At 39.6% G+C, this 12842-nt stretch overlaps 1 protein-coding gene across 1 annotated transcript in view; it reads left to right on the forward strand.

Annotated features, from left to right (window-relative positions):
- MED27 (mediator complex subunit 27) overlaps window positions 1–12842 on the forward strand; it is an 84231-nt gene that overhangs the window by 45381 nt on the left and 26008 nt on the right. The window contains exon 4 of the mRNA XM_082295444.1: window positions 11753–11846. Coding sequence (XP_082151570.1) covers window positions 11753–11846 — 94 coding nt within the window. The remainder of the gene's footprint in view (window positions 1–11752; window positions 11847–12842) is intronic.

Here is a 12842-nt window from a genome sequence, read left to right on the forward strand (position 1 = left end):
TCTTCCAGCTTTCCCATCGTCCTTTTCAGAGTTGTTGTGCAATGTTTGTCTCATTGTGTCTTTTGCCAAATAGTTACACAATACAGTCAATGGCATATATTTTGTCTCCTTTTTGAAAATGCCTCTGAAGTGCTCTTAAGAACGGGTGCCATTAGATGAATGCCAGTGTAGTTTATGTTTTGAATCTACAGGAAACTTCACGATTGCAGTTAGGCAAAAAAAGTGAAAATAATTAAATGGTGAAAGAAAAATCAAACACAGAAGTGCACGTCAGTGCACTGAGGAGTGAATGCAAAGTGAGCATGGGTGGGGAGCTCCCTTAAAACATCTGCAAATTCACCAGTGTTTGAAAGTGTAACTGCAGGAAGATCTTTTGAGCCAGTAGCTACCATTTGGTAATATTTTATCTGTTTCTGTAGGGCATCGGTTTCAACTGGTTGATTCACAGTAGCTATGTGGGAGCTAATTAATCATATAATTTGCTGTCATGTTACTGGGTGAACCCGTATCCTGGTAGCAGCATGAATTTGAGATAATGGTTTCCTAATGATTGATACAGCCCTAATGGCCCTGGCGCTCGTGGTTGACTTCAACGTTCCTCTGGTGGCTTTTAGAAAAATCTTTGATATGAGGTTACCCTTAATGAACGTTCTGTCTGCTAATACAGGTAGTTTGCAGTTGTGTGGACTAATACAGCTGAGCCCCTTTCTCTTCTTTATCCAGGATATTTTTAATTAAAACAGCATATTAACAATAATACATTGGTATGCAGTGTACATGTATTCAATATCAAACTGTTCTACAGCTTTTACTCTGTGATGAAGCAAATTTGGGTTGTTTTGTTGGGTTTTTCTAATTTTTAATTGGGTATGGGTTTTCAGAGATTTTCCTAGGAAATTACAGAGCTCTGTATTAGGTGGAGTACTTCAGGAGGTTTGCCTAGTGAGTTTTTCATCAGAAAATTAGTGAACTCTTCCAGAAGAAAACTTTAAGCTTGGACAGTGTAACTGTAATGTAAACAGCTGTCTCAAGAAAAGGAGAAACAGAAACAGGATGTTAAAAACAAAAGGAAGAGTAACCTTGCCTTAAAATACACTGTTGTATATCTCCAAATTTAAGATTTGTGTGTGTGTGCAGGGAATGTCTTTAGCCAGTGTAAAAATCTAATTAAATCTTCTCATGGCAGTGATTCAGGGCTGACCCTCTCTTTACTGGAGCACCTTATTAGAATAATAAACCACTCCCTGCTGAGAGCCACTGGCATTGACAGACAGGCCAGACACTGGGGCTGCTGATCAGAAAGGGTTCATCAGGCTCCTGTTGTCTGCAGGGTCTGCAAGAAATGTTTTATTGGCCCTTCCCTGGCAGCACTTTCGAGATGTCGTTTGGCAGAGTACAGATGTTGGCTTTTCACCAAGTACAGTCCCAGGGACAGGTGGATTATTTTGTACCACTCAGTCACATTACAGTGGACAGTCTTCATTTTTTCTTTGTTTGTTTTTAATAAAGGACTGTGAATGCATAGACTGTCCTTATTTTTTTTTCCTAATCTCTGCCTATTTACTGTTAGAAATTATCTGACAATTTAGAATTTTTCTACTTTGAATAACCGATTTGACATTCCTTAAAGGAATTTGCTCTCCACGAGTTTTGAGCTCGATACTCATGAAGTGGATAGGGAAACGTATTTAGGACCTAAGCTAGGCACTGTTAATTATCATATTTGTACTTACCTTGGGAGATCTTCATTCCTTGGATTTCACTTGGGCACTTCTCTCTCTTAGTTTACCTACATAAACAGAATCATGTTATTTTTTAGTAGGCTGAGCTTTTCTCCCTGATTGCACCAGACATGGAAGTTTTGCAGCGCTTATTCTACTTTAGATATGTTTGGCATTATTGCTAGCTTAGGTTTTACTTTTTAGGGAAGCTCTGCAGGTGGTGTCAAGCGTTGCAGGTACAGGACTACACTTCTGAATTTCTGTATTTCTTACTGTGGTACTTGGCTTTAGTCCAGCTCTCAGCCCCATGAAGGACTTCAAACTCCAGCTCAGAAGCTCCAACATTTCAAAAGCCACAGTGAACTTAAAACCTGTCTGATCTCTGCTGGGGCTGCACATGATCCTTGTGTGAGTGGAAATAACAAATGAGAGGGAATCTGATTACAAGAGTGGGAAAATGGCCAGAAAGGTGCAGTGAATTTCTGCTGTCGCTTTGCTGCCATGTCTGGACTGTGTTCACCAAGCCCAGGAGTTAGAGCCATGATGAGTCCTTTCCTTTAGCCAACTTTCTTGTTCAAGGAAAGAGTTTTTCTCAGAGAATTTCCTCAAGGGAATTCGCCCTCCTCCCCCACGTTGACTTTCAGCGGAAGCCACGCAATTAATTTCCATAAGCCCTATAAAAAATCTCAACCTAAGGAACAGCTTGTCATGCTGGAGGAAGAAGTGATGAAAGCGTATTTTTTATAAAATAATGTTTTTGAAGGGCTTGTCTCCTAAATGTTTATACTGGGAGAGTCTTAAGTTTATAAATGCCTAATTGTACTTGTTATCTTCAGTTTTTCTACTGAAGTGTGAAGATGACCTTGAAGGAGTCTTTTGATAAACCTCTGAGTTGTAAGATAGATTTTTATCTCTGTAGTATCACAGGCAGATCGAAGTACTTGGTCAGAGCATAATTCTGAAGAGCTAAAAACCAGGACTCATTATGAAATTCCCTCAAGAAAACTTAAAGTAAGTGTTCACAAAATTTGAAATGGGTAAACGTTTGTGTAATAAATTGCAGTGGGCTGTACAACGTTTATATCTCATCTTTTCTGCTTTCTTCTTCACCTTTGCTTCCCTCTTAATTACAGAAGAACAAATTGATCTTAAGGATCCTTAGAGGCTGATACCAAGTATCCTAAGTACCCTCAGAACTAGCGATATTAAGACTTGCCTGTTCATACCACAATTTATAATTTTAACAAAGTGCTAGATCTTGAAGTGGATGATTTTTTTTTGAGTGGCTGTTTGAAGTCTATTGATGAAGCCTAAAATTTGAGTCTTTACTGGCTAGTTCTGTGTATTTTGGTCCTGTGTATGAAAGGGTCTGCTCTGCTCTCCTGTTTTGATATATTAGCTATTCTCCAGAGGATTAGATCCTTAATCCTCCCTTCCTCCCAGCCTCTGGAATTTGTGATGCCTTCACTAAGTTCTGGGAGTTGGTGTGCCTAGGAGAAATGATCACTAAGATCTCTTCCTGCCAGCAGTGTCTGTCATGGTCAAGCCCAGTCTATTAAAGGTCTAACTGGGCACAACATCCTGTGTTTCCTGTTCATCAGTCGCTGCACCCAAAGATAAAATCTCGCTGCTTCTCATAAGTATAGAATAAATAATAGGTATCATGCATCATCTGTTGCTGTTCATAAAAGGAGGTAAGTACTGTAATTTCTGCTCTGTTGAGGGAGAAATAAAGCACACAGAAAGAGACTGAAAAGGCTTTGCTGTTGCAGTAAATCTTCAGTAGCAGAGTTGAAAATAGCATGTTATAAAATACTGAATTCTAGCTTGAGAAGGCTGAGCTCAAGTTCAGTGGCAGTGTGGAGTAATGCACAGTGTCAGGATCCCATCAGGTGGTCAGTCCACACAGCGGGGCCTTTCCCAGATGGCAGACAGCCCCACTCAATTCCCTTGGGAATCTGGCTGGGCAGGTGGGCTAGAAACCATCCCAGCCCATCACATTGCCTCAAAGCAGGACTGAACTTGATGCCTTACTTTGAGGCCCTTGACAAAGCACCGTCTGGTGTTTACTGAGATCAGCATCAGCTTAACCCCCTGTCCCTCACTGCAGAACTCTGGGAGTGCAGGAGAGGGGGGTTCACCACAGAGCACTGACCCAGCAACCCCAGATGAACCCCAAGAGGGTAGAGGGGCATTATCCAGCTTTGGAACAACATGGGGAAAGCTCTGGGTGTATGCAAAGGCTGTTTTTCCTTTTTAAAGGACTCTGGCTGGGTCTCTTGGCTTGAGTTTCTCCTGAGGAATTCTGAGACAGCTCTGCTGTATGGAAACGTGTGTGCATGTGCAAATTTAGGCTGATGTGTGGGGCACAAATTGCTTGACAAGTTAGGAATAATTCAGGAACAATCTTTGTAGATAAACACTGATGTAATAATTCTGATTCTTACCCCTGGAAATTACTTGTGTTAGCATTTATTGTTGGGTTGTGGTGCAACATTGTGTTTCATGAAGAAGTGGAAATATAAATACGTATGTGCTGTGGAGTTTTGGTTCTGAAATTATTGTACCACTGATGCTGCATGGTTAAGGGAGGGCTGGTTTTCCTCTCAAGATGTGTATAAAGGAGTTAATGCTTTCTATAAAGCACAGACCAGTGCAGGCTCAGGCAGGATCCTGGTGATGACTGTAAAGTAGATGCACGCTTGCTTTGTTAACCAGTTTTCACACATTCTGATATCCGTATTCCTCTCGTGATTACTGCTGTGAATTAAAGGCATTTTGAAGAGCATTCCACATAAGTACAAGGAAAGCTATTTCAGTACTATAATAAAATACCCCTGGGAATTGGACTGCAAGGTCTCTATTTGTAACTCCAAGTTTTCCTCATGAAAGCTACGCTTTTTAAGGTGGTGCACTGGAATTCAGTGTTGTGAACAGATGTCTTTCTGCTCTGTCTTAAAAAGCAAAGTATGTACCGACAACGTGTGTTTTCAGAGTGTCTTACAGAGGTGTGTGTTCATATTTAATGTAAATGTGCAGATGTCCAGAGACTGTTTGATTCAGCGGCAGGTTTGCATTCCAAAAGCCTTCAGCAGCAGAATCTGTGTTCATTTGTGCCATCACTGTCAGCTCAGACTTTTGAGGACATTCCAAGCAGGTCTGCACCACGTCACTTAGCAGTGGACTCACGGTGGCACTGAAGAATTCAGAATTGTGTTTGCTGTATAAACAATGCCGTTTAAGTAACAACATTTTACCATAAACCAATATTTTATTGTTGTAATAGAATGACCCCAGTGTACAGCATTCCTGGCCCATGATGTGTAGTGCCAGCAAGAACTGTGCTGGCACACGGTGCGTGCAGCCACACAGGGAGTTGAATCATGAAACTGGCTTAGATTTAAACTAATATGTCTTTTTTTTTCAAGCCAGCTCAGTTGTGAGCTCCAGCTCCTACAGCACAGTTGAGGGGGCTGAATGCTGTGCAGGAGGGGATGTGTCAGTGCCTTATGTCACTATTGGTGCTGAAGCCTGAAAATAGTTGAATCACAGCCTCAGGTTTCTAAATGTCTTTGTAAATCCAACCCTTAAACACTCTGTCTTGGCTTCTGGAGAAGTGTCCAAACGATTCCACATGCATCCTTAAGTGCTGTACCAGGTTTGGCCTTTTGTGAGTGAGAAGTGCAGATGGCGAGTGTTTGATACAGCTCTGTGTGCATATGCTTTTGCAGCAGACCACCCTGTGTTTATGTGTAAACACTGCTAGACTATTTAGGCACATAACTTAATCTTTTGCATCCACTCAATAATAAAGCATAATTCCTCTATGACCGAAATAACATCCGTAGCAAAGTTGAAAACAAGCGGATTTGTAAGAATCCATGGAAGTCTCCCTTCTCTCAGGTTTGGATCTTTCAGTGCTTTCAAATGTGTGTTGTCTTCCTTCTCCTCTGAAGGTGGAGTGGAGTTGGGCACAAATTTGTTCCTTAGGACCTTTGTGTCTTAGCAAATTAATTCCTTGCAGCCCACACATCCTGACTTCTTCCCACCTGTGGATTCATATTGCCAAGGCTCTCCAGTGCTGAAACTCCCTCCTGCTCATTCTGTGGTTTAGCCTCAAGACTGAAGAACTGTGCACAGCTCAGATTTGCTCCTTCTGCCCTCACCTCACCTCCTGGTAGTTAGAAGTCAGGTAATTATTTGAAAGAACACTTTGCCTTTCTGATGTGTCATGAATAAAGATTTTATAGCAGGAATGGAGGCATTGCAGGAGTAGCAGAGACCAAGTCAGTGTACAGATGAGGAGGGAAGAGAAAGATGAGCCAAGAGGATCCTGGCTGGAATCTTCCACCACGAGAAACTTGGAAATTGGGTGAGAAGAGAGAGGAAACTGCTGAAGCAGTTTGTTCAGAAAGGACAAGAGGACGGTGTTAACAACTGTATGAGAAAACAGCCTGGCAAGGAAACTCCTAGCTGGAGGAGAAGTTGCTCAAAACAAGCAAGTTTAGTACTGGAGCCAGGAAACTGTGAGCATTTTATAGAGGTTCTACAGAAGTGAAAAGCAAGGGCCTGTGTTAACAATAATAAAAAAAGAAAACCAAGAAAACCTGTGGAATTTGGAGAAGGAGGCAGAGACTTCCAGGATTGTTGTACAGATGTCAGGGATGGTGCCAGCTGTCTAATTTAGTCTCGAGACATGAAGTCACTTTCTCAGCGTGAGTGGTGTTGAATTTCTTTTCACGCTCTTCATTGCCTATCCAAGCAGGAAGTGTCATCTCACCAAAGCTGGCAGAGGTCACTGTTTTAATAACTATTGTTAATTGATGCTTCTGAGCAGCCTTCTATCAACTTGAATTTGCTACCTGCAGAGACTTGCCTAGCAGGTAGCTGAATCAAATTAAAACTTAAATTCCATGATGAATAAATCACACTAGAACTGTGATTACCCTGTATGTGTGAAAATGTACTATTTCTCTAATCAGGCTGCCTGAAAACTATTAAGTCTCTTTATAAGTCTGTAGTATTTTAAATCCTGCTGCTGCTAAAATCTTTAAGTTGTATATTAAGTCTTGTTTCTGCAAAAAATAGCTGTTCCATAGGTCTTGGAACGAGTGCAGGCAAACGCTGTCCCCCGATGCCTCCATCAACCAACCCAACATGTGCAGCAGGGCCAGCTCATGCTTCTGAAATATCACACATGTGAAAAGAAATTATTAACTGGATTGAAAATATGAACTGAAAGCCAAAAAAAAAAAAAAATTTAAAATCTGTGAGCAAGTAAATACTATGTTAGTAAGTGAGAGGATGTGTGGAGAGTTTCCCCTGTTGCTCTCCAGAATATCATGAATCCAGATTCAGCAGAATTGTAGAGTTTATTTTCATCTTACGTGTGGTGTTCTCCACTGAGTGTATAGGAAAGATTAACCTCTTTCATGTTACAAATGTGTATTTTTCCCCCCTTCTCTCTTTTTCTCCATCTTCCCAAGATCACCTAGCAAAATCTTCTTTCTTCCAAAATAAAATTATTATTATAATACCTATATTTCTAATCTTTAAATTGTTGTATTGAGTGGAAAAAATGAACAGCATGCAAGTGAAACACTGTGTGGGATAAATGCTATTTAAGTCTTGGCTGAGCTGCTAAACATCACGCTAACACTGGATTGCTGGATCTAATCCAGTAAAAGTAAAAAAAAAATGAAAAAGAGAGGTCACATTAGAGAGCGAAGCCATCTGTCCAGTGTGGAATTGAAAGGCATTTATAATGAATTACTTTCCTATATTGCTGTCTTTTGGGGGGCCTTAATGTGAATCAAAGAGATGGTACAAGACTATTTATCTACAGAAATGGTTCCTGAATTATTTCTGCATTGTCAACCTGATGTTTTAGCATGAAACTTCTCGGTGAATGTTTTGCATAGATAATTAGGCCTTTCTAAACAGTATTTTCTAACTGGCTTCAAAGGTGTCTTCTGCATGTTCCAGGCATTGTTAATAGGGACTAAAGGATTGATGTGTACACTTACTGGCAAAATGGCAGAGAGATTTTGCAACTAATACTTCTATTACTTTGTTCTAGTGTTGAATTTTCTGTGTGTTCATAACACGGCTTCATTTGAAGTGCAATGTTTTGAATTAATTTTAGTTATTGCTGATGTTCATTAAGTAGATTTATTTTGTTTTGACTTTTGTAGTATTAATCTGGCATGTTTGGAAAAAATCGCTCTTCTACATTAAAATAAAAGTGCTGATTTATAGCGTTGACAGCCTTTGAGAGCATCTGATGGACTGGCTGGCTCTGCACATTCAGATGCAAACCCCTGAATGATACTATTAGCATTTTTTAAGTAAAGATTTTGTGTCTAAAATACAATTTTAATACCTCCTTAAAAATCATGAACCTCTGTCATGAAGGAAAGAAGAAGGAAAAATGGGAGAGGGAAGTTGGTGCAAACCTGCTGTTGAAGATGTTTTAAAAATCTCCTCTCGGACCAGTAAAATTACATTGGGGAAATTGTTTCAGTGCTTGATAAGGTTTAATGAGGTGAAGTCCTGTTGGTTGAGTCTGTTGTTCTTTTCTGAGTAGGATGTTTAGGGATCTGGATTAGGAGGTCCGTATGGATCTGGATTAGGATGCAGGCATTGATGAAGTTACTTAAAGCCTTTTTGAATAGAATGGGACTAACTCAGGATGTTGCAATGAGAAGTTGTTAAATGTTTTTTGAGACCTAGGATAGTTCACAGTATGAAATTCTGTCTATAAAGAGTTTAAATTCTGTGCTGTAAAATGGGGGTTACTGGGTGCAATCTTTTGCAGTCTGACTTCAAACCTTTCTGAACAACCTTTGCATCCTGGAGAAGCGATGGGGAGTTTGTCTAGACACTATTCAGCCCTTCATAGGTGGAACAATGCCTGTTCTAGGACATGAAATTCCATCTTGTGTGTAATTCTGAGAATTCCATTAATTTCTTAAGATGAAAATAGGCAAAGTGTCTGAGCAAATCAATTGCCATTTGCTTTTCCCCGCTTTGCGTTATTTCCTCTGGGTTTGTAAATGCTCATTCCAACCATCATCTTTTGTATGTAGGAGAAAACTGAGATGTGCAAGGGACGTCAGAAGTTAGGAGTGCTTGTTGGCAAAGTAAAATTAGACTTTTCTCCATCCTCAAGTGCTTTGCTTTTCTGAGGCTGGGCAAGAGGTTCTGTAACATAAATAGGAACTATCGTATTTTGAGCTAAAACTGGACAGAGATGTGTAAATTTTGTAAGTGCTTATTTTGGCACTAAATTTATGTATTTCAGTTCTACAAAATAAGTTCCAGACAGCAACTTTTTCTCTGACCCTCTTTCCAGACAGCCTCAGGAGTGCACTTTATCTCTTCTTTATCATGTGTTTCTCAGTTTTCTCTGAAGTCATCACCAGTTACACTTTTGCATTACTTCTCTGTGTCTGATTTCTCATGTCCATCCCTTCACAAGATGTCTTACCAGATGTCCTCTCAGAAGGGCAAATCTACAGAAGAATTTGGCCTTAGATTAGGTTGCTTGTTATTTTATATTTGAGGCCCCAATGCAGTCATACTAATTGAGTCATTATATGTATGTTGAAGAATCTTTCTGTTGAGTGCTCAGAAAAGCCTGATGTCTGCTTGAAAAAAGGCATAGGGGCACAAAACAATGCTATGTGTGTCAATGCTCTTTTATTCCATTGGTCTGGGATCTTCTCTGACATCCCATTGACTGGGAAGAGAAGCAAAGGCTGCCTGTGTGGATGGTCCTGGTAGAGTTCCCAGAGTAAAACATCCTGGAACACGTGGTTTTAACTTTCCTTCTGTCAAGTGGTCTATGAAAAGCAGTACAAAATAACAGACATCTAAGCCCAAAAAGTCATAGTAAGTCACCTTTAAGTGCTTTCAGAAGGTTGTTAATGCAAATTAGAAGATTTCTGCTTTGCTGTATGTGTGATTTCATTTAAAGGGAAGATTTCACAACCCTATGAATTCCCCATTCTGTCTTACACTACTCACAAAAGTAAAAGGTGACAGTTGGGTTTGAGTCAGATTTTAAGCCTCTTGGTCAAGACAAGTTTTGCATTTAAAAATAATCATATCTAAGAAAGACTTTGAAGAATTGATTACCTCCAGCCAGCCTGGATCCCATTTTCAAAGGATGCGTGTACATGTCCGCTGGGATTTTCTGAAGGACGTAAGCAGATTAAATGCCTGAGTCCAACTGTTGTTCACATGATTTAAAATTACTTGCATTTTCCTTCCTTAATGCATTGACTGTGTCAGTGTCTTGTTTGCTGCAACTTCTTATTGTGTTTGTTTTTACCTTCTTACTGCCTAAAGCTTGGCAAATTGGAGAACTTAAGCTATGCAAAAATCTGCATCACGACATGTTCAGAACCACAGAATCTCTCCTTGCCTGTACCACAGCCAGTCGCCCCTGGTCCCCCACAAAAAAGAGATTAATTTATTTGCAGAGCCTGGAGTAATGGCATTTATGAAACAGTATAAACTCTCCTGCTGTATGAAATAAGTCTGGGATTCAGCAGTGTTTGAAATGAGTTGGGTTCGTGCCGTCCATGTGTAGCTTCTTCCTCCTGGAGCAGTGTCTGATGAGCCTCCTCCTTCCCCATGCTGAGGAAGTTCTTGGCTTCTGGATGTTTTTGGCTTTGCTTATCAGCAGCAAGTGCTAATGAGTCATTGCAGTGAATGGGGGAACTTTCTTCTGCACAATGACAAGTGTGGATTAAGGTTTTTGTGCAAAATTGTCATAACTCATTACATTCTTTGGTTACTTCTAAGAGCTGACTTTACCAGCTGAGGAGGTGTAGCTTTCCTGATTTGATTTTTTTTTCCCCTGATTGTTTTAATCCTTTGCAAAGTAGCAATTGGAGCATAGCACCTCACTGTTGTTCAGGGGGTTTTAGCACTAACATTAGAACCTAATTACTTGGAAGAGCAAGAATTCAACATTTTTTGGCCTTTGTTTAAGCAGATTAAAGGGAAATTGTTAGCTTTTTTTTTTTTTTTTTTAAATCTAACTCAGGCAACCAATTTTCCCAAAGTCTTTTTATTTTTTCAGAGCACATATGTGGATTAGCATGAAATCACTTTTATTTAAGAATTCATTCATGGATCTGATTGAGTTGCAGAGTTTGTAAATGGAGTGCACAGATGATACAGACTGTCCTGTAAACACTGCTAAAGCAAATACTTGGATTTTAATGTGTCCAGAGGAGTGGCTGAAGGATGGGAGGCATGTCCATGGGTTGGGGTGATGTGTCCTGGGAAACAAGGTCTCTGTAAGGCCATTTTCAGTGTTAATGGAGGTCAGCTCTTAATTTGATGCCAGGGAACAGGACAACTGTGTGCCAGCTCACCTTGGCCTGCAGAAACAGGGACTATACCCAGCAGAAAGGATGTTATTTTTTTGTGTTTGATTGCTCCAGAGAAACATCTGGAATTTACCAGCCAATGTCAGAGTCACCAGTGCATGAAATAAAGTGGAAAGATTCAGGGGAAAAAAACACCCCTAAGAATCATCCAAAGACTTTGATAAAACCTTTATCTGTTTAGTTTATCAAAGAGAGAGTAAGGACATGACAGCCTGTGAATTCCTACACTGGAAGAGTAATTTTAATCATGTGTCCTTCAACCCCCCGAGGAGAAAGTATAAAAATGCAATGGCAGGAGTTTGAGGCTGACAGATTTGGACTAAAAATTAAGTGAGTGAATGTTTTTAAGGGCAGAGTAATTGATTTTCGAAACAACTTGCAGAGGGCTTTGGTTTGTTTCCTCTTATCAATAACTTTTTGAATTATTGCTTGCATGTGTTTTTGAAAAATATGCAGGTATCAGAGAGAAATTGATTCAGGGAAGTCCCATGAACAGGGTTAAAAAGGGTGATTTTTAAAAGGATGATTGCTAAAAAGGATAAATGTTTTTTAAAAGCATAGTTTTTATAATCTGAGTTTGTGAGAGAGAGCCTGTGTGTTAATGCTGCTGTTTGCTTTGGTTGGTAGATACGTTGATGATGTGATCAATCGGATTGATAGGATGTTCCCTGAAATGTCTATCCAGCTCTCCCGGCCAAATGGAACCTCTGCAATGCTTCTGGTAAGTTGGGTCATTGAATTCCTTGAATTCATTTTCTTAACAAATTGAATTACTGTCCCAAAAATGCAGGTTATTAAAGATTTTTTTTTTCCAGAAAGATACCATTCTTCATTTGTCACAGCAATGCAGCATCTTCCTTGCTCTTAGGCAAATAAGTGATAAAAAGAATTTCCCCTTTAAACAAAAAAATCTATTGCTTTTTTTATTGGTTTTTTGTGATTGTAGAAGTATGAGCACAAACTCAAGTATTCACTGTGGTTTTCGGCAGACTTGGCAATGAGTGAATCTTAATCATGATAATTAAGAAGGAAGAGAATGTTGTGAGGAAGAAAAGAAGAAGGAAACCAATATGATTTAAATTTGTTCACATTGCTCTTGGGTCAGTGAATTTCTGTTGTATGATGAAGTTAAGAATTTGCCTTTGAAGTAAATGAGCAGTAAAGGCTGGATTTGAGATAAACAAGTCCAATACATTCCACTTATTTCTGCCTGACCAAGCAAGATTCCATTGAAGAGGAACCTATTGTTCACATCCATTTTTACGGCTGTTGTGCTTACAGCATAAGAAGTCTTCAAAGCTCTAAAACAGCAAAGTGGAAGAAGAGTCCATGGCATGGCAGCTGGGAGCTGATTTCCTTCTAGGGAAAGGCAGAAGTCACGTATTTTGCCAAATTTTAAATAAAACTGGAAAATAACACCACATACACAGGTGAAGAACTGAGGCCAGTTCAGTCTTCTCCATCTCATATTTCTCATGGAAATTTTGCTATAGCAACTGTTGCTGTGATTATTTTTAATTTTCAAGTATTTTAATTGTATTTAGTTTTAATTAATCAACTGTCTAACATCTCATTATTAACTTTCTTTGAACAGCCACAAACTCACAAGAGATTAACTGAGTCAGAGGTTAAAATAAACAGCTGGCATTAAAACATTTAATCTGCAATTGTTGGATTCACCAAGTGGAACAATATATTCCAGAAAATAATGGGATTC

The sequence above is a fragment of the Coloeus monedula genome (assembly GCF_965178545.1).
Source record: "Coloeus monedula genome assembly, chromosome: 21".
Classification (NCBI taxonomy): domain Eukaryota; kingdom Metazoa; phylum Chordata; class Aves; order Passeriformes; family Corvidae; genus Coloeus; species Coloeus monedula.